Source organism: Medicago sativa, chromosome 3 (assembly GCF_051527215.1).
Source record: "Medicago sativa cultivar Bolivia chromosome 3, Bolivia_mono, whole genome shotgun sequence".
Classification (NCBI taxonomy): domain Eukaryota; kingdom Viridiplantae; phylum Streptophyta; class Magnoliopsida; order Fabales; family Fabaceae; genus Medicago; species Medicago sativa.
The window spans coordinates 76,395,930-76,418,790 of NC_140751.1; the positions used below are offsets into that span (position 1 = coordinate 76,395,930).

At 34.3% G+C, this 22,861-nt stretch overlaps 4 protein-coding genes and 2 pseudogenes across 4 annotated transcripts; 5 read left to right on the forward strand and 1 right to left on the reverse strand.

Moving 5' to 3' along the window:
• Positions 1 to 111: 111 nt before the first annotated feature.
• Positions 112 to 1,331, forward strand: LOC146940317 (uncharacterized; annotated as a pseudogene).
• LOC146940318 (uncharacterized) lies at positions 810 to 2,969 on the forward strand. Its single transcript, XM_085753991.1, has 2 exons — positions 810 to 1,706; positions 1,868 to 2,969. The coding sequence occupies exons 1-2, from the start codon at positions 1,338 to 1,340 to the stop codon at positions 2,825 to 2,827; spliced, it is 1,329 nt and encodes a 442-aa protein (XP_085610117.1). The 5' UTR covers positions 810 to 1,337; the 3' UTR covers positions 2,828 to 2,969.
• Positions 2,884 to 3,657, forward strand: LOC146940319 (uncharacterized; the record flags this gene model as incomplete). The annotated part of the gene is made up of 1 exon (XM_085749867.1): positions 2,884 to 3,657. A coding segment is annotated over one exon (660 nt), but the record flags the coding sequence as incomplete, so codon positions are not given.
• Positions 3,658 to 3,936: 279 nt separating this feature from the next.
• On the reverse strand, positions 3,937 to 4,631 carry LOC146940320 (uncharacterized). The gene has a single exon (XM_085753993.1). It carries the CDS (start codon positions 4,514 to 4,516, stop codon positions 4,034 to 4,036), a length of 483 nt encoding a protein of 160 aa, XP_085610119.1. The 5' UTR covers positions 4,517 to 4,631; the 3' UTR covers positions 3,937 to 4,033.
• A 5,998-nt stretch (positions 4,632 to 10,629) lies between these two features.
• LOC146940321 (histone deacetylase 6 pseudogene) lies at positions 10,630 to 11,573 on the forward strand (annotated as a pseudogene).
• Positions 11,574 to 17,369: 5,796 nt separating this feature from the next.
• On the forward strand, positions 17,370 to 22,861 carry HDA6 (histone deacetylase 6). Its single transcript, XM_085753995.1, has 6 exons — positions 17,370 to 18,016; positions 19,138 to 19,578; positions 19,684 to 19,826; positions 20,773 to 20,863; positions 20,942 to 21,063; positions 22,326 to 22,861. The coding sequence occupies exons 1-6, from the start codon at positions 17,450 to 17,452 to the stop codon at positions 22,390 to 22,392; spliced, it is 1,431 nt and encodes a 476-aa protein (XP_085610121.1). The 5' UTR covers positions 17,370 to 17,449; the 3' UTR covers positions 22,393 to 22,861.

Consider the following 22,861-nt stretch of genomic DNA (forward strand, 5'->3'; position numbering starts at 1 on the left):
AAGATTGAAGGTACGTTTCTTCCCAAGCTTTTGATTTTCGAAAAAACGGTCATGATTCATGCATCTTTCTTAGTTTGTTAGCTTTTATTCTGGTTTTTTTAGGGTTTTTGAACAAACATTAATACACGCATATGCTCGTCTCATTTACAGGTATGGGACTATTCAATGTTGTTTTTCACCATGGTGGTGAGTTTGTCAAAGAAGACACAATGTTTTACAGGGGTGGGATGGAAACTGTGATTACTGGGCAAGACTCAGACACATGGTCGTATTTTGAAGCTGTGGATTTGGTGAAGGAATGGAAGTATGATAAATCGACCTTTAGGTTGTGGAGGAAGATAGAGGGAGTTGATGAGGGTTTCAAGCATGTCTTACTTGATGGTGATATTAAAGCTGTTGGGATACAAGCAATGAGCACAGGAATGGATGGACACATGTATGTTGAGCACAATGTGAGTAGTAACTGTGAGTATGTATCTGAACCTAAGTGCATTGAGTTGATGAGGTTTTAAGATGATGGTGATGATAACAGCAGTGAGGATGAAGCAAGAAGGGTAAGGTTGGATGACAATGAAGAGGAAAGAGCATTGGGGTTGGATGATGGTTTTGGTGTTTTTGAAGTAGAGCAACCTGCAAATGGGAGCAATAGGGTGGTGATAGGAGGCCAATCTTTTAGGTTAAAGACTGTTGCTAACAAGTCTCCAGGCAAGAAAGGTGGTGCTGATAACTTGAAAGGGAAGCTGAAAGTGAAAGTTCCAGTTTCTATGGCACGTGGTTCTACAAGTGTGCTTGATCCAGAAGATGAATATGTGTCTGATGAATTGGGCAGCTCTGACCCTGATGCTTCAGAAGATGAAAAGGGTCCAAAGTATGTGAAATATAGGAAGGAGCAGTTGAGCAAGAGTTATGAGTTCAGGTTGGGTATGGAGTTTAGTTCTCTGGATGATTTTAAGGATGCCATTAGGGAATGGAATGTATTGAATGGGCGCCACATCAAGTTTCTTAAAAATGATAACATAAGGGTGAGGGCAGTATGTAGGGAAGAATGTGGGTATTTGGATTTTTGCAGTAAAGTGGGTGCCACCCACACATACCAAATTAAAACATACAACAAAGACCACACGTGTGCAAGAGTAACTAAAAACAAGTCTGCCTCATCCAAGTGGGTTGCCAAAGATGTCATTAAAAAACTACAGTCTGATAAGGAGATAAGCATCCCTACCATTATGAAAGATATGAGGAGAGATCATGCAGTGGGCATAACTAAAGGCAGGGCATGGAAGGCAAAACAAATTGCAAAAGCAGTGGTTAAAGGTGATGCATCAAGATAATACTCTATGTTGTGGAGGTATGCTGCAGAGTTGAAAAGAGTTTGTGCAGGAAACAATTGCAAAATTAACATGGAGAGGCCAGCCCCTACACTGCAACCAAGGTTTAGTCGTTTCTACTTCTGCTTTGATGGGTGTAAACAGGGATTCACTACTGCATGTAGACCATTTATTGGTGTTGATGGGTGTCATCTGAAGACAAAATATGGAGGTCAACTGTTGGTGGCTGTAGGGAGAGATACAAATGATCAATACTTTCCTTTAGCCTTTGGTGTTGTTGAGACAGAAACAAAGGATTCATGGAGTTGGTTTCTTCAGTTGCTGCTAGAGGATGTAGGACAAGACAAAAGATATGTCTTTATCTCAGACCAACAAAAGGTATTAATTTCTATAGCTTTCATTATAGATCTATGCTTCAATAGGGTATATCTGTGAGTATGCTTCTATTCTAGTATGCTTTATGTAGTAATAGAGTAGATCTGTGAGTATAGTAGATCTTTTCTTGTAGATCTGTGATATAGTAGATCTGTGTATTACAGGGACTCATTCAAGTGCTTGAAGAAAAAGCTCAGACCATTGACAATAGGTTGTGCTTAAGGCATTTGTATGCCAATTTTAAGAAGAAGTTTGGAGGAGGAGCATTGATTAGAGACTTGATGATGGGTGCTGCCAAGGCTACATATTACCAAGGCTGGGAACAGAAGATGAATGAGCTTAAGAAGGTAGACAAAGATGCCTGGGAATGGTTGATGCAACATCCAACTAAAGGTTGGTGTAAACATGCTTTCAGTTTTTATCCAAAATGTGATGTGATAATGAATAACATTAGTGAGTCTTTTAATAGCACAATCCTAGTTGCTAGGGACCAACCTGTTCTGACTATGTGTGAATGGATAAGAAACTATCTAATGAATAGGATGACAACTGCTTGTAGTAAACTTGATAGGTGGCAACATAATGTAATGCAAAATCCTAGAAGAAGGCTAGATAAGGAAATAGAATTAAGTGCTCATTGGGTACCAACCTGGAGTATAGATGAGAAATATCAAGTCAATCATACCTTTAATGGTCAAGGTTTCATTGTTGATGTTGCTAAGAGACAATGTTCATGTAACTTTTGGGAGCTAGTAGGAATTCCTTGCAGGCATGCTGTGGCTGCACTTGGGTATAAACAATTGAATCCTGAAAACTATGTTGATAACTATTACACAAGAAAGACATATGCACTCTGCTATAGTTTTAATGTTTCTCCTATCAATGGGGAAGAAATGTGGCCACATGTGGAAGTTGAAGACATGCTCCCTCCTGAGTTTAAAAAGGGTCCAGGTAGACCTAAAAAACTAAGGTTCAGGGAACTTGGTGAAGGTGGTGGGAGATTTAGGAGACCAGGAGTAGCTTATAGATGCACTACTTGTGATAAATTTGGGCACAATGCTAGGAAATGTAAAGAAAACCAGAACCCAGCTGCACTGAAAAGAAAGGTATATGCATATGTTTAGAATTTCACTTAAATTGACTATATACATGTTCTGATTTGACTGATTTGTATTCATGATTTGTTCAGAGAAAACCTGCTAAAACGGGCACTGAAAGTGAGGCTGATGTTTCTGAAGCAGAAGTAACTGGTGCTGTAGAAGAAAATGTCATTGGTGCTACAGATGCTACAGATACTACATTTGATGTTGATGATGAAGCATTTTTTGATCAAGTTATTATTAACAATGCTGATCAACTAGATGATGTTGTCAACAATGTTGTGTCCCAGGCAAGTAATGTTTCTCAGTCAAGCAGTGTGTCTCAGCCAAGCAATGTGTATCAGTCAAGCAATGTGTCAAACCAGACAAAGCAGCCAAAGAAAAAGCAAACCAAGCAGCCAAAGGCTATGTCAGCTCCAAAGGTGCCAAAGCCTGCTGCTATGTTAAAGAGTATGTCACTTCCTAACCTCAAGCCAAAGCCTGCTACCACAGTGAATTCTCCCACCTTGAAGAAAAGATGCAGTGAGAGATTGAAGACAGTGAAGAGGCTTAAGAATATTGATGGACCTGGATGTTCTGCTGATCAACCTATGACAATTGATAATGATGAAGAAGCTGGTGTTATGACCCAAGAGAGTGTTGCTGCTGTTCCTGCTAAAGTACCTGTTGTTGCCAGACTTGGTGCCTGCCTTAACTATATGAAGCCTTGGGGAGAACTATCTACAAGATCTACTCAGTAATTGTATTGACTGTGATTTGCATTTTGATGTAACTTTTTTGGTCTGACTTATGCAGTAGATGTGCTACTATGTAATTATTTTTTGGTCTGTCATATGCACTTGGTGTGCACTATGTTTTGGAACTAGTTGCTTTCATTTTAATTTATGTTTTATGCTACATTACGTGCACTTGATGTGCTTTAATTTGTAATGAGACATATGCACATAATGTGCTTTATTATGCTATAACTATCTTTCTTATGTTTATTTGAAACAAGTTTGAATTAGCAATGACACTTTTCTTCCAATTCATATATAACTACCAAAATACAAAGCACCATACAAATGAAGAAATTTAAGGCATTACGTAGACAAAATACATAATCAATTCATTCATAATCAGTGAAGCATCATACAAAGTTAAGGCATTACATAGACATCTAATTTGTTCCAACAATTGAACCAAAATACAACCTCTGAACAATAAAACACTAGAACCAACATATGCTTATTAAGCTAGGTTGAAAGCAACTGCAAAGAAAACCCAGGACATTAACAATGCCATGAACAACCAGTTGTTCTTCTTCTTCTCAGCCTCGTATTTCTTCTTCAACTTCATTACCTTCTTCGACTCAAGCACATGCCCTATTTCTTGTCCGCATTCTTTGCCAAAATCCTTCCCAAATTTCTTCAAAAATTCTGTCGTCATCTCACACCCATTGCAGCCACTTTCAATCTTCTTCAGGGAACCATTGTCAATCTTCTTCTGGGGATATCCGTTTCTGGCAAAAAACATTTCCAATTCATCATCCCATATTAAAAGTTCACAACTTTGCACATTCGTCCTCGAATACCGACATTTCCAGAATTTTCTCTTAGGGTTCTCATCAGTGTTTGATAACCACAACTTCATAACTGCATTACACCCACAAACTGGAAGTGGAAGATTTCCTCCACTTGAGTTGCCAACGGTCAAGATCTCGCTCCCACCCATTTGAATCTGACGCTAACCCTACCAAATACAGGAATAGTAATTGGATACCAAGTTTGTGCAAACGAAATCGATTGAAATGGTGAAGGAAAGGCAAATCGAGTTTGTGTTTGAAGGATTTGGTTGAAGGTGGATGAAGAACAACAATGTCGATGGGGAGAAGAAGAAGAAGGATGAGAAGAGGATGGAACTTGAATTCCATTATTCATTTATAAATAATTAAGTTTTAATTTAATTTTGAAATAATAATTATTTTTGTAATTTTGAAATAATAATAATCCAAGTGGCATCTGTGTTTAATTAAAAAAAAATGAAAACAAAAATAATTTCCCAGTCAGCTTGCCAACTCAGCAGATTCTGCTGACATGTTTTAATGAGGGACCAAAAGTGGAAGAATCTCAAATGATAGGGACAGAATCTAAACTTTTTTTTTTATAGGGACAAAAACCGGATTTCGCTCATATTGCAGGGCTAAAAGGGGTATTCCACGACGATGGCAAAACCCTATGATATTATTTGAGAATAAAAAATCTTATTATAGCCCCAAAATGGATTTTTGTTAGAATCATTAGGCAAAAAAAAATTTGTGGAATGAAATGATTTTTTTCCCAATATTTTATTAAAATTGTGGTATAAAATTTTCGAATAAAAAATCTGAATTTTTTCTATATTTGTATACAGATTTTTAAAAAAATTTCAGATTTTTTTTCAAAAAATCGGACCTCTTTTGTAATTTTGAAAATTAAATTCCAGAATTTTTTAAAATCTTTTTAATTTTTAAAAAAATCTGATTATATTTTCTGATTTTTTCTAATTTTAAATTTTTTTTGGAAACAAATATGACTATTTTTCTATTTTTTTATATTTCAGAAAAAATCTTAATATTTTTTCTGAATTTTTTTAAAAAAAATTCGATTTTTTAAATTTTTGAAAAAAAACTGAATATTTTTATGATTTTTTTTATTTTTAAAAATAAAATCTGATGTGGAATTTTTTTTTTACACCTGGCTATTTAAAAAAAATAAAAAATGAAAAAAAAATGCCAAATTTGCGCCACGTAAGCGAATTTGCTGAGTTGGACGGGGGAGGGGTGTTTTCTGGAAAAAAAAAGTTTTACAAGGATGCAAATCAAACCGAAAATTTTACAGGGGCGAAAACCGGAAATGGCCTATATTACAGGGGTGAAAAACACTATTAACCCTAAATATACCAAGCCTCTAAAGTATAAGAAAACTTTTCAGTTTAAGTTAACACATTTTACATATGCTAAAGATTACTTATTTGATTTTATAGTTTAGAGAATAAATTGAAACCAAAATGATAGTTTAGAACCAATGGCTGAGATACGCCATACATCATAAGATAGTCTATCATATTTTATCTCAAACTAGTTTTTAATAAGCTTAAATGATACGATAAGTTTATCGTGAATGTTATCCTATCATGTCTTTTTAGCTAAAAAAGTTATTCTAAATATGAGTTGGGTTAGAAGTTGTTTAGTTGGAATAAGAAACAAATTTATTTTTGTACCCAAAAAAAAAACTAATTTATTCATTTACCCTTGTAAAATTAATTTAGATTGTAAAAATTTCAAATGTAATTTGATATAAATATATTAAAAAAATGAAATAAAAAAATATAAGCATGGATGATTTTATCACAAGGGAATTTTTTAATTTTAAATAATTGAAATTTTTTAAAAATATATTGAAATTATACTATCATAAAATATGAATTAGTTTTCCGAATAATGAAATTATACTATTATAATAAAAATTGTTTTTGGACCCTCTAAATATTTCCACTCAATATTTTTATCTCTATTTTTAAGTCTGCTCACATCTACCCTTCATATTTTTGAATGAGTTTTTGCAGGCATCCCAAAGAAAAATATAGATTGTTTCTAACAAAAGATGAATTATATATGAATTTTTAAGTGTCAAATACATAAAAAAATTCATATTTAATTCATCATTTGTTAAAATTTATTAAACTTTTGAAAGAGAGATTTCTATAATGTACTATACATGAGTGAAAAAAAAAGTCAAAACTTTAAAGGATGCACATAATTTGATTTAAAAACAAGGACCAAAAACACTCACTAAAAATATTTGAAAAATCATTGTTTGAATGATTTTTTTAGAGAAAGAAAAAACAAAATTATAGAGATAAAAACTTATTTAAGACAATTCAAAAGAATGGACAAATTTAATTAAAAGTTTGCAATTTTGCAAATCATCTTAAAATAATGATACTATATGAAATAAATTGATATAATTGGCGATTTCAATAATAAAGGTGTTAGTCAAAGAAATAGTAAATCATCAATTTAGTCTTTATTCAAGGAAAATATCATCAATTAATTTTGTAAAAAGTATTCCTTCCATATTTAGTCTCTAAAATACTCATATAAATATAATTAATTGTCTCTATAAATTTGACTAAATTTAATGTTAGAGACTAAATTTGACTGAATTTAGTCTCTAACATTAGTCTCTAACATTTTTAGAAGGACCCATCAAATTTAGACTAAATTTGACTAAATTTAATGTTAAAGACTAATTGTCTCTAACATTAGTCTTTTAATTATTATATTTTTTTTAGAGACTAAATTGAAAGTATAATGATAGCGTTGAATAAGGACCCATCTTACCAGGTTTAGAAGGACATGCTGGAAAAACTGGCATAGAGAAAATAGAAAAAACGCAATCACAAAACACGAACACCAGAATATATTGCGGAACTCTAAATCGGAGAAAACCATGATTGTTAATGATAACTAGAGAATAATACTATATATTTTTTTTTTTGAAAAAAGAGAATAATACTATATGAAAGTTGTTACAACACATACTCTACTCTCAGACATCCATCGACCTAGTACACCTACACTCTTCAAAGTAAATACCTAACTAAATCTTAAAACATTCTATATTATAAGAGAAAAGAAACAAAGTCAAATACAAGTTTAAATTTTTTCTGCCTGGTGCATCTCGTAACAAAGAAATAAAGTTTGTATATAGTCTTGTTCTACCTTTTCTTTTACAATTTAAAGCAATGTGAGACTTTTCCAACATGTATATTTTCAAACAACACGGACAATCTCCACCTTGATTGAAAATAATACACTCACTTCCAGTATCCTCATCGACAATCATAGTTCAAAAGAACTATCATACTCAATCATAAAGAGTATAGTGTCTTATAAAGCTAAACCACTTTGATATTTTTCACTTTGTCTTCATTGACAATTATAGTTCAAAAGAACTATCATACTCCACGATAAAAACCGTAAACTTATGGTGCAACTTCCATGTCAATAATCGTGTACTAATCAATACCTTGTGCAATCCTGAATGTATCAGCACATCCTTGACTTAAAAATTCCACAAGGCAAAATTTACCCCCCATCAATTTTAAGGGTGTTAAAAACTGAACCAACTCAATAGAAAAACCGTAAACCGAACCAACTCAAACCAAAAGTTCGGATGCATTTATACCATTTTTTAACTCAACCACACAATTCGATTTACTGTCTTTATTTTGCCAACCGAGTCAAACCAAACCGCAACATAAGAGAAACACAAATTAAACTTTTGTCACGCAGTCTAGTACTAATAGAAATTAAATGGAATTTTATTTAGAATGACATGTTTTTTTTTTCGTTTTTTTTACTAAGACATGTTTTTTTTTTTACAAAAACAAAACGATATTCATTAATTCAAATCGATAGAGTACATCAGATAGAAACATCACTAAAAACGTAAAGGTTGAATCTGCGAACAAACTCACAATACCCAAGTTAATAGCATACAACAACAAAATGCCTACAAATAATATGATAAAACCTAAGTCATAGAAATACCCATGTTTCCAGATCTGCATCGTTGACGCCTAAATCATTGGTTAAATTTGTAATTAACTGATGTCGATCTTTCAATAAGAATTAAACGAACACCGCGACAAGACGCGAAATCAAACGCCGCACAAGACTACGAACGACACAACGCCGCACTTAGACGACGAAATCCAAAAAAAAAAAACACAAGAAAAAACTTGATATATGTGAAAACCACTTATTTAGATTGAAAGAAAAGGGTAAAAAAATATGTAGAGGGGTGATTCTAGGTCAAAAAATGACATAAAACCACTCCTCCTCAATGAACGAAGGAGAAAGAAAGTTTAGAGAGAAGTTGGAGTTTCTTTCACTAGAAAACTAGGGCCGTTTGTTCTTCCTCTTGTTATGTTTCTTCTATGCTTTTGATTTCAAAAATATATTTACGTGGTGTAATTTAATTATACTTGCATTTTTTTTTCTTCATATATGTTTATGTTAGATATATTTTAAATGATAGAAACTCAACGAGAACTTTTAGAGAATGATAAAATCATAAACTTTTGCATTTCTTAACGAATAGGGTTGTTTTTTGGTCCATGTTTTTAATTTGGTATATGTTGATGGAAACATTGTTTGATGAAAATTAAATTTTAATGTTGGATCAAATTTGAAACATTGTTGAAAATATGATGTTTTTAACTTACTTAAATGTTAAAAAAAAAATTGTATTGTCTCGCAAAACACCGTAACAACCGAACCAACCCAAACCATATGGGTTTGGTTTTTACTTTGTAAGTCACCTGAACCAAACCAAACTGCATGCTTTTTATCTTGCAGTTCAGATGATTTTTAACCTCAAAATTGAAACCAACCGCACCACAAACACCTTAATCAACTTTCTCTAGCCTAAACTTCACAATGGAACTTGTGATTGCAACAATTTTTCAATACCGGTCTTCTTTTATGATGCAAAATATCAAACAATGCTGTAAACACATATCATACTAAGAACTTCTGCCTCTAACCAAACCAAAAGCTCTGATGTCTATTGTTTGAAAGTTTGGGAGTTGCGGGAGAATCAACGGGCCCAAATGCTTAAGGACCTCAAGAGATTGAGATACCACATCTCCACCCAAAACCTTAAGACATTAGGTATACATATAACATCTCTTATATAAAACATATCACCTACATATTTTGGACATAAATACTCATATTTAATTACTCACACCTGAAACGCAACAATCTGCCCCGCAAGTGTGTACGTTCACACATCTAATATTAGGATCCAACACATGATCCCACTCCCGCTCCCCTACCAACGAGTCTAAATGCTCTAGGACCATAAGAGAGTGATACACCACATCTCAATCCAAAATCTTAAGACAACAGGTATTGAGTCATCTCTCTTATATATCCAACGTTTTCTCCATTATAGTGGATGTGAGATTTAATTACCCACACTTGAATTCTAGCAAACCCTCCCTCAAATGTGAGTCACCCCACATCACTAGTTTGATCCACACTAGAGTAAGAACTTTTTTTAGGGGAGAATAAGAACCCTTTTGATTGCCAAGTTTAGGCAGACATGATAGAACAATCTATAATATTTGATCGCAATACAATACTTGATGAGCCGACAAAACATGACAAGTTAATAACTTTATCCTATCATGTCTATTTAGTTAAAATGCTCATTATAAAATGAATTACAGTTTTGATCCTCAGATTTTCACTCACTTGCAAAATTGATCCTCATATTTTCACACACTCACAAGATTGATCATCTCATTCTAAAATCACTCGATTTTGGTTGTTCTTTCAGAATTTTGAATTTAAAAATGATGATATGTCATAATTAAACCGATGTTTTATGGCGTTTTCCAATAATTTCATAATTGTTGATCATTAATCCACATCATTAGATTGTATGACACACCATTTATATTTACCACATCACCATTTTTGAGTAAAAATTTACGCGAAATTAACCAAAACTGGGCAGTAAATTTCATCGTAAATTGTGTAATTAATAGATAGCATATTTGCAAAATAAATATATTTTTATTGAGATTAAATGCTATGCACCGACATAATGTATTTTCTTTTTTTTTTTTTACGTTGCGTGACCTAGACGTTATATATCAAAATTTTAGGTTGCGTGACCTAGACACGTTTCATATCGAAAATATCTTATCAAATATCTACGTTGCGTGAACATTTTAGATTGTAACCTAATTTTTTTTTTCTTTTTCTTCTCCATATATAAGTTAACTTTTAGTTGATTGCGTATAGTCTCTAGTCACAAATAAAACGTTATTAACAAACGGCGGGAGTGAGAAGAAGGGTTTCTGAAGTAGAATTTCTGATGGGTAGCGGCGAGTTGGCAGTAGCTGAGAGCGGTGGCGCATCACTTCCTTCAATCGGCACTGATGCAATGAAGCGTCGCGTACACTACTTCTACGAACCAAGCATCGGTGATTATTACTATGGTCAAGGTCATCCTATGAAACCCCATCGTATCCGCATGGCACACAATCTCATCGTCCACTACTCTCTCCACCATCATATGCAAATCAACCGTCCTTTCGCCGCCGAGCCGGAAGATATTCGCCGTTTTCACTCTGATGATTACGTGGAGTTTCTCTCTTCTGTTTCGCCGGAGATTGTTAAGGATAATTCGCATCCTCATAATCGGCTGTTGAAGAGGTTTAATGTTGGTGATGATTGTCCAGTTTTCGATGGACTTTTTCCGTTCTGTCAAGCTTCTGCTGGTGGATCTATTGGTTGTGCTGCTAGGCTTAATCGTGGTGATGCTGATATTGCTATTAATTGGGCTGGTGGATTGCATCATGCTAAGAAAGCTGAAGCTTCTGGATTTTGCTATGTTAATGACATTGTTCTTGGGATTCTCGAGCTTCTCAAAGCTCATAGGGTATTATTTTTTATTTTTTCTGTTTATACCTTGTTAAATGTTTTTTTTTTTTTGTGATTCTGTTATTTAATATTTGTGTAAATATTTTTTTGTTTTGTTTTTGTGATTCTGTTATTTAAGTATGAAAATTATGCTTGTGTGTGTTTTACTCATTCATGGTTTGTGTTTGTGACCTAGATTTGCACTTAAAGACATATGTCACAGCGTGAGTCGTGTGTGACTATATAATTGTGAGTGGTGTTAGTCCCACATTGATTGTGAATATATCAAAATATTTGATATATATAACAGATGTGGTTTATATATCTAGGGTTTGTTTGGATTGATTTATTCAAGAATTTTTATGTGTGTAAATTTTGTGGACTGTTTGAGAGAAGTTATTAAATTAGGTTATGGTTTTATTGGTTTTTAGCTTATTTTCATTTGTTTTCTAAGATAGTTTATGACAATCTTGGACACGACGACACGACATGATTATAAAATTGTGACTCATACCTAGTGTCTTTTTTTTTTTTTTTTGGGTCAAGTAGCCTAACGGCTAGAGAAATTCACCTTAAAGGTGAATAAGTGGGGTGTCCGGGGTTCGAATCCCGACCCCTGCATATAATATGCATTATCCCTTACCACCTAGTGTCTGTTTTGTATACCCAAGGTTTGTTTGGATTGACTTATTTGATGTTATTTATTGATATACGTTTAGTGAAATTATTTGGGAGAACTTATGGAAACAACTTATAACATTGTTCATAAGCTATTTTCATAAATTCTCCAAGATAGCTTTTGAAAACATCTTATATGAGAACAATTTAACTTTAATTTTATCTTTTTCTATAGAAATTGCTTATATATAAGCGATTATCATGATAAGTGTCTGCGATTTAAGTTGGAATGTGAGACTTCTCCAACATGCATGTTTTCAAACGACACCAACGATCTTCACCTTGGTTGAAAATAACACATCCGCTTCCATTATCGTCACCAACAATCATAGTTTAGAAGAACTAGCATACTCGATCATAAAGAGTATAGTCACTTAAAGCTAAACCACTCTAAGATTTTTCTAAAGAGTTATCATACTCCACAATAATAGTACGTCATTTGAAGTTAAATCACACTATGAATTTTCACATGTTGAAAAGTCAAGCTAAAAACTTATAGTGCAACTTTCATGTTGGTTGGAGACATAATCACACAACACACTAACATTAATGTCAGTCAATGTTTGTGTACTCATCAACACCTCGTGCAATCTCGAATGTATCAACACATCCTTGACTTGAAAATTCCTCAAGTCAAAATTGATTCTTAAATCAATTTTAGGGGTGTTCAAAACTGAGTCAACCCAATAAAAAATCTTAAACCGAACCAACCCAAACTAAAAACCGTATTTAATTCGGATGTATTCAAACCATTTTTTTTACTCAACACCACACAGTTCAGTTTGCGGTTTTTATTTTACCAATCGAGTCAAACCAAAACAAATCGCAACACAAGAGAAACACTAATTAAACTTTTGTCACACAGTCTAGTACTCAGAGAAATTCAATTGAAATTTTTATAAATAAAATGTTTTTTCAATATTTTTTTTTTTTACTAAGACATGTTTTTTCTCTTGTTAAATTTCTACTACGTTTTTTTTTATTTCAAGAATGTATTTATGTACTTTAATTTAATTCTTTTTGATTTGATACAAATGATGGTCAAATGCCCAAGAGAAAACCAAACAACTAGCTGGACATGCCTAGGCCAACAAGCCCCAAAAATATCTTAGAAAAGAAACCTTTGAAGATCACTAGGTGGATACTCCAATCTAGTAACAACAAAAGAGTCTAAAGAAAAGGCAAAGGTCGCTAGCCAATCAACACAATGGTTTTCCTCCCTCCAAGTGTAACTAAAATGGACACGCCAATCCAAAGCCAATATGTTGCAAATACACCGCACTAACGTTGGAATGACTCCACTAAACTTACAATTACCAGTAACCATGTTAATAAGAGTTTTAGAGTCACTTTCCATAATAAATTGCAGAATATGTTCTCGCTAGGCCATAGCCAAACCAAGATACATGGCATATAATTCAGCATGAAGTGTGTCACACACTCTAATCTTCCTAATGTAACCTTTTAACCATATTCCATTAGAGTTGCGAAAAAGGCCACGTTGACGTGAATTCTCTCCACCTTCTTTGCAAGCACCACCACTGTTGAGTTTTATCTGACCTTCAAAGGGTTTATCCCATAGTATATAAACTGTCTCTTTGATTTGAAGATTGCGATAAGGTGGATGGGTTGAGCAAATATATATCTCTCCTATAAAGTTTTGGATCACCATTAGGGATGGGAATAGGCTAGGCCGAGCTAGGCTTTGCAAGACCTAAGTCTGGCCTGCCATATTTTTTTTAAAGCCTAAGCCTGGCCTACGGCCTGTCATAGGCCTACTTTTTAGGCCTGAGCCTGGCCTTCTGAAAGCTCGATACGGCTTGCTTGCCTGTTTAAAAGTCTATATCTTATGAACATCTTTAAATAAGCAAAGTGATCTAAGTTTAAATGGACTAGCGAACTAATAGTTCAATTAGATTAAACTCTCTTTTGATAATCAACACGAGGTTTTAGAGAATTCGACTATATATTGTAGCATATTTTTATTCTAGTTTATAATAATACATTTATATATGCAAAAAATTAATATATACTAATAAAGCTTTTTATTGAAAAAGTTTACAAATTTATATTTTAATTCAAAGTACAAAATATAATATAATAATAAATAATATTATTCATATTACTTAAATAGGTCGGCCTAATAGGCTTAAGAGGCTTTTTGAGAGACCTGTGACCTGGCCTTTTAAGCTAAATAGGCTTAAAAAAAGCATAGGCCTTCTCTATTAAAGAAAAAAGTCTGGCATGACCTGACCTGTCGTAGGCTAGGTCGTAGGCCCCTGTAGGCCGGTCTGGCCTATTCCCACCGCTAATCACTAGGGATGGCAATTGGACCCAGGCCCGATGGGCACCCGCAAAAAATATCCGCACTGGGTAGGGTAAAACCATGCTTTTATGGGTATGGGCTTGGGTCCGGGTATTTACCCGCAAATTTAGATGGGTATGGGTGCGGGTAAGGGCACTATACTACCCGGCCCCGCAACCCGCATATGCATATTTATATAATATAATAAATATTTTATTTATTTTTGGTGTTCAATTATTTAATTTATTTAGCTATTTAAGCATAAACTTAAACCTAAAAACTAATACGGTAATCGTTTCATCCTTACCTTCATAAGCTCACGAGCTACAAATTTATGATTTAAATCAATATGATGTTTATTTTAGCATGCATTTTTTTATATGTATTTTGAATGTTTTTATTTTATTTTTCGAGGGAACATTTTGAATTTTTTTTATTTGGGTAAATACTACGATTTCTACTATTTTACGAGTTGGTTTTAAAAAAATTGGATCATAGTATGTTTTTTATTGTTTTTTTATAATTAAAGTGCGGGTAATGGGTACGGGTATGGGCACATAGGTGCCCATAGGGTATGGGGAAGGGCACTAAAGTTGTTACCCACAAGGGTACGGGCTCGGGTACGGGCATTTTTTACAAACGCGGGTATGGGGAAGGCTACTATAGTACCCTACCCATTGGGTACCCATTGCCATCCCTACTAATCACCATGACAAGTTTGTTTGACTGGTGAAAATTGTTTTCAAAGACAACATTATTTCTCCACGTCCATAAGAACTAACAAGTTATCATGAAAATGGTCTTCTAGCTCTTATTAAAAATCAGGTCCCTGCAATAAAAAGTAAAGAAATCAATTATAAAATTAAATAGATCAAGAAAGAGACATACTTGAGTTGCATAGACACAATTTCGGTGCACATGAATGTTAGTTTCATCTTCCTCTTCCACATCTAGTACAAAGTGGAGATATGCCCATCCCCCACTTGCTTCTATAGAAGCTTGTAAACATGCACTCTTGGAACGTGAGCCGGATGACAGTTTGGATATGATCAGATTCTTTTCAGTCCTACATAGATTTCCAATCTCCTTCCAATATGTGAACATCTCCACGTTGAACCTTTAAGCACTTTAAATGGTAAACCAATGAGTATCAGTGGCTTCCCATCCCATAACATCAGAGTCATCTGCATCAATTGGGGTTGGTAAAGCAACCACTTGATTCACAATATTAGTTGGTAACTTATCATGCAAAAAACTTAGGTTCGAATCTCCCTCTTGATTCAAAACATCTTGCACATTAAGGGCAATATCAATGAAATTATGGGAAACTAATGGGAGCTCGCTCCTGTTAGGAAGCCACTTATCCAATCAAAAATTTGTATGTCTTCCATCCCCTAGTTGCCAAAAAACATTGCGTTGGAAATTGTTCTGAACTCCCACTAAAGCTTTCAACAAGGGGGAATCAAAAGGCTGAGAGTTGCAAGAAACCATAAAATCATTATTTCTACCATACTTGCTGATAAGAACTTTGCACCACAATTCTTCTGGTTTACAAATAAGGTTCCACATCTTCATCAGAAAATCTTCATTCATATAATGTGGTCTTTTAAACCCCAGTCCACCATCAAACTTAGGTTGGCAACCCACATCCCAGTTCATCAAATGAACTTTACGACCCTAATCATATCTTGAATTCTACTTGCATTTTTGCTTATAAGTTAATGTTAGATATATTTTAAATCATAGAAACTCAACAAAAACTTTTAGAAAATGATAAAATCTTAGTCTTTTGCATTTCTTATCGAATAGGTTACTTTTTGGTCCATCTTTTTAATCTTGTCTACGTTGATGGAACATTGTTGAATGAAAATGTAATGTTGGATCAAATTTGAAACATTGTTGAGGATAAGTCGTTTTTAACTTAATGTTGGAAACAAAAAGATTGTTTTGTCTCATAAAAAACCGAATCAACCAAAATCACATTGGTTTGATTTTTATTTTGAAAGTCAACTAAACCAATCCACATACTTTTTTTATCTTGCGTTTTTCAAATGACTATTAGTCTTAAAACTGAACCATACCACACTGCGAACATCCTAATAAATTTTCTCTAGCCTAAACATTTTACATCAAACGTAGATCAAAAACCTTTCTTCTCCCTCTCGGTTGTTAATAACCTTTTCTTTGTGACCAGAGACTTCGCTTATACGCACACAACTAAAAGTTTAAATTTATATATAAGATGATGCTATAATCTAAAACGTCTACGTCACACAACGTAGATATTTGAGAAGATATTTTCGATGTAAAGTTATAAACTAAAACGTCTGTGTCACACAACTTAGATATTAGAGAAGATATTTTGTCTAATATCTACGTCACACAACTAAATGTTTTTGATCAAACATTTTACATCAAACGTAGATCAATAACCTTTCTTCTCCCTCTCGGTTGTTAATAACCTTTTCTTTGTGACCAGAGACTTCGCTTATACCCACACAACTAAAAGTTTAAATTTATATATAAGATGATGCTATAATCTAAAACGTCTACGTCACACAACGTAGATATTTGAGAAGATATTTTCGATGTAAAGTTATAATCTAAAACGTCTGTGTCACACAACTTAGATATTAGAGAAGATATTTTGTCTAATATCTACGTCACACAACTAAATGTTTTTGATCAAACATTTTACATCAAACGTAGATCAAAAACCTTTCTTCTCCCTCTCGGTTGTTAATAACCTTTTCTTTGTGACCAGAGACTTCGCTTATACGCACACAACTAAAAGTTTAAATTTATATATAAGATGATGCTATAATCTAAAACGTCTACGTCACACAACGTAGATATTTGAGAAGATATTTTCGATGTAAAGTTATAATCTAAAACGTCTGTGTCACACAACTTAGATATTAGAGAAGATATTTTGTCTAATATCTACGTCACACAAATTATCTTCTCTAATATCTATGTTGTGTGACGTAGACGTTTTAAATTATAATTTTACATCGAAAATATCTTCTCAATTATCTAGGTTGTGTGATGCATACCTTTTAGATTATAGCGTCATTTTATATTTTTATATATAAATTTAAACTTTTAGTTGTGTGAGTATAAGCCAAGTCTCTAGGCACAGAGAAAAGGTTATTAACAACCGAGAGGGAGAAGAAGGGTTTCTGAAGAAGAATTTCCAATGGGTAGCGGCGAAATGGGTGTAGCTGAGAGCGGTGGCGCATCACTTCCTTCAATCGGCGCCGACGCAATGAAGCGTCGCGTAACCTACTTCTACGAACCAAGCATCGGTGATTATTACTACGGTCAAGGTCACCCAATGAAACCCCATCGTATCCGCATGGCACACAATCTCATCATCCACTACTCTCTCCACCGTCGTATGCAAATTAACCGTCCTTTCGCCGCTGCGCCGGAAGATATCCGTCGTTTTCACTCTGATGATTACGTCGAGTTTCTCTCTACCGTTTCGCCGGAGATTGTTTCGGATAATTCGCACTCTCATTATCGGCAGTTGAAGAGGTTTAATGTTGGTGAGGATTGTCCTGTTTTCGACGGGCTTTTTCCGTTCTGCCAGGCTTCTGCTGGTGGATCTATTGGTGCTGCTGTTAGGCTCAATCGTGGTGATGCTGATATTGCTATCAATTGGGCTGGTGGGTTACATCATGCTAAGAAAGCTGAAGCTTCTGGATTTTGTTATGTTAATGACATTGTTCTTGGGATTCTTGAGCTTCTCAAAGTTCATAGGGTATTAGTTTTTTGTTTTTCTGTTTATACCTTGTTTAATTTGGTTTTTGGTGATTCTGTTAAGTAAGTATGCAAATTATGCTCATAAGTGTTTTTTTACTCATTCATGGTTTGTGTTTGTGCCCTAGATTTGCATTTAGGCAGTACGCGAGTTGTGTGTGATTATAAAATTGTTAGTGGTTAGTATCACATCTATTGTGAATATGTCAAAATATTGGATATATATCATACCTGGGGTTTGTTTGGATTGGCTTATTAGTGGTTATTTACTGGTATAAATTTTGTGAGACTGTTTGAGAGAAGTTCTGATAATAGCTTACGACGTTATTTGTTTTCAGCTTATTTTCATTTGTTCTCCAAGATAGTTTATGACATTCTTGAACGTGGCATGACTATTGCGAGTAGTTAGTCCGCATCGATTATGAATGGCCAAAATGTTGGATATATAGGAGAGGTGACTCATACCTTAGGCCTGTTTCATATACCTAGGGTTTGTTTGGATTGACTTATCTGAGGTTAATTATTGATATATGTTTTGTGAGATTGTTTGGGAGAACTTATGGAAACAGCTTATAACATTCATAAGCTATTTTCATAAATTCTCCATAATAGCTTATATGAAAACAATTTAACTTTAATTTTATCTTTTTCTATAGAAATACCTTATATATAAGCAGTTATCATGATAAGTGTCTGTGCTATAAGCGGCAATTCACGTATTTTTATACTAAAAATTGTCCCCTATTGACAGTCAAAGGAATTCACGTTGTATTTTTATAAGTAAAATTGTCCCCTATTGAAACTCAAAGGAATTTCACACCTCTGTATTTCGTCATTTTCTTGGATTCGATCAAGATCACTGGATCTATACTAGTTTGATATATAAATATATTAGTGTATTTAAAGTGACAGTGAAGTGACCCGCCACATGTATACTGTATAACTATTATTATGATTATTATGATGGGCCTATATTTCATTCCTTTTGTCAAACATAAAAACAAAATGGAATTGAATACATGCTAGTAATGCTAATGTCAGTTTTCGTTGTTTTGTTGTCTTTATCACATTTTTTTTTCTTTCTCTTTTTCTGACCTTGTTGTTCACTATGTTATTGGCCAGCGTGTGCTGTATGTTGATATTGATGTCCACCACGGAGATGGCGTTGAGGAGGCATTTTACACTACTGATCGAGTGATGACGGTGTCTTTTCATAAGTTTGGTGATTTCTTCCCTGGAACTGGGCATATTAAAGACACTGGTGTGGGCCCTGGGAAGGACTATGCTCTAAATGTTCCATTAAATGATGGAATGGATGATGAGAATTTCCGTGCTCTGTTTCGTCCCATTATGCAAAAAGTCATGGATGTTTATCAACCTGATGCAGTTGTTCTTCAATGTGGAGCTGATTCTCTGTCCGGTGACAGGTTGGGTTGCTTCAACTTATCTGTGAAGGGTCATGCAGACTGCCTTCGTTTCCTTAGGTCTTTCAATGTTCCTCTAATGGTCTTGGGTGGGGGAGGATACACTGTACGGAATGTTGCTCGCTGTTGGTGTTACGAGGTTCCTTTCTTTCTCTACTTGTGCAGGATTATATGTAATGTATTTTAGTCATGGTCGCCTAATATGTTATTTACTAATTACTGCTTGTCCTTTTCTTTGTTTTAGACAGCCGTAGCAGTAGGAGTGGAGCCAAGTAATAAGTTGCCATATAATGAGTATTATGAATATTTTGGCCCAGACTATACACTTCATGTCGAACCAAACAACATGGAGAACCTAAACACACCCAAGGATATGGAAAAAATCAGGTGATTTTATATTAATTTCCTTTTAATTGTATTAGAATTGATCGTTACCGTGCCCTGGTTGGTATTTAACCACCGTGGCACTGCGAAAACATGTGCAAATGGAAAATGGTATATATTTTATAAAACTGATAATATAATATGTATATATTATCATATATCAATTCAGTAAAATTTCTTTTTTTGGGGCTGCCATGGCACCTTTTGTCCCTAACAAGCTCCACCTCTGCGAGAAAAAGTTACCATCGCATGTTATGTCTTCTGCATATAGTGCCATGTCTGTGTGTTTTAGGGGGTTGGCTATACTGCATAGTGGATAAAATTGTGCAACACCTTTGTATAACTATGTAGTCACTAGTGTGATATAGCAGCTGGTGGCCACCATCGGAAGTATGCTGTAGCAGACGTAGCTCCTGCAATAGTGGCCATGATCGCAGCCGTTTGCAGCTGCTAAATGCTCCAGGAAATAAACCTTTTTTTATAAGCGATTTTTTTAATTTGACTTTTTTTAGTATTTACGTGAGACCCTTGATTTTTTGTTCTCATGTATGAGTGTTTCATGAATTGAGTATTATTTTAATTTTTCAGCACTTATACAGTATTAATTAGTTTTTTAATATCCATAAAAAAGTTAGAATAGCAGTCATCCCGTTATGCGCTTCCCCTGAGACATTTTTGAAGTCGGCTGCTTTGTGCCACTATCTAGGAGTGATAACTATATTTTATAGGTTGATCACTGCTACCTGAGTAATAGTCAATTTGGTAGCTGGCTCCCAATCACCGTGGGGACTTGGGGAGCAAGCTACAAATCCTCCCTCCCTGGCTAGTTAATGAGACATTTTAACACTTTTTCATGCAGTCATGTGTTACTTATGCTTCAATTGAAAATTACTAGGACTTGCTTGGAGGTAACATTGATTTAAATGGATTATTTTAATTTACTCTCCAGGAACACTTTGCTTGAACAAATTGCCAGACTTCCTCATGCTCCCAGTGCTCCTTTTCAGACAACACCATCAACTGCAGAAGTCCCAGAAGAGGTTTGTACTTCTTAAACTATGGAATATACTGTCCTTCCATTTTCATCTGGTTTGATTTTAGTTAGTGATTGGGTTCAGGAAGATGAGGACATGGATATAAGACCAAAACGTCAGTTGTGGAGTGGTGAAGATTATGATTCTGATCCCGATGAAGATGAGAAGGCCAATATAAGGAGCTCAAGTTTAACTTCTCATATGAGGTAATTGTTTTATTTTGTTTTGTAACTGATTAGTAAAAATGCACTTGGTTTCTCATTCTTTATAGTGTAGAAGTAGGTTAGCAGCGGTAGATGCATAGTTATGGATTTGTCCGTTGGACAGTAATTTTGGTGTGGTGGATCAAAAAAAATTCTATAGTGGGGGCAGTAAAATATATAATCTTATGACAAAAACCTCACAATATCTAAGCTTTTACAAATTACAATTGTTAGACGAGAGGTAAAAAAAATATTTTACTTTATACGAAAACACGCGAGTTTTTCATGGGGACAAAACAAAACTATTATATTCACATTGAATATTCTGAAGTTAACATATTTTATTTCTTTTGGCCTGTTATATATTTTTTTGCTTTGTGGGGGCATTTGCCCCCATATAAATAATATTAACCCGCTACTATGTAGACTGGAGACTACCCTCAAATTTAATGGAAGTTTTGTATAAGTTTTTTTTAATACCTCTATGCTTAGCCATCTGTGTTAATCAATCTGCAGCTTTCTTTATCCAAAGGCAAATGATTGTTAAGATTCTCGCCATTTAGCATGAAAGTAATAAGTGAGGAAAATATGAGTAAATCATATTCTTAGGAATAAAAAGTGCTTACCAGCAAGTATAATTTTCAAAAACCTGAAACAACTCTCATTGGCTTTCCTAACTCCTTAAAGGGGGTGTAAGATTCTCATCTTAACATTTCTGGAAATAAGCTTTGAATGCATGAAACAAACACCCTCCTAGCACTTTACCACCGTAATTCATTAAGGCTTGTTGCTTCTTCCAATCCAATATATATGTTTGCCCTATTACACGCTTGTTTAACATTTTCTTTTCAATATTATATTTTTGTTAAAATTGAATTTAGCTGTAACAATCATAAACATGAATAATCACTCTGCGTTTATAACACAATTGTCAAGCTCATGGTATTGGCTTACAAAAGCCTCATTACTGGATTAACCCTCAAGCAAGCAGGGCAGCTCAGTCTTTCATTAAGTCATCCAATAACATGACAACCACTGTTCTTTATCCAAAGCCAAATGATTGTCAGTGGAAACACATTAATTAATAGGAATAACATTCTCAAGATTGTGATTTTAATTCTCGAAATAAAACACTTGCTTTTAAGATCGTTTATTTCAGTGTTGATCGAATAGTTTATTTTTTATCTTTTATCATTTGCAAATGAATTTGATTACCATTTGGTTCCTTTTCTTAAAATCTAAGAAATATACACTACATGAAACAGGCGCGCAGCAGATATGATGGAAGAAGATAAGCCAGAAGTTAAGCCTGGTGTGCATCCGCCATGCTAATAGTGATAGAACAGAGCTAGTTTTGTATTACAATGTGTTTAGTGGGAAGCTCATTAATGTTTGAGCTATGTGTTACACATTTTCTTCCTTGGTGATAACTGTGTTTTGAAGTTTATGTCTCTTGCTGTAGATGTATACTGTAGGAAGCATTTTACATGGGGATGATGACATTGTGATTGTGGTTTCTAGAAGTTCATTGCCCCCCAAAAATATACTTGGTGCTATAAGTGAATGAGTGAACTCGAGACAGATGGTAATTTCTTGATCTACCATCGTGCATATAGACACGGGGTAATTTCTTGATCTACCATCGTGCATATAGACACAGGGGTGCTTAAACTTTGTTTGAGTTGCTTTTTTGGATTTTAGTATGTTTGTGTTGTTTGTACCCTGTAGACAAAAAGGTACAGTCCTAAACAATGATAAAAACTCTCTGGGCTTGATATCGACAGATATTATTTTTTGACTA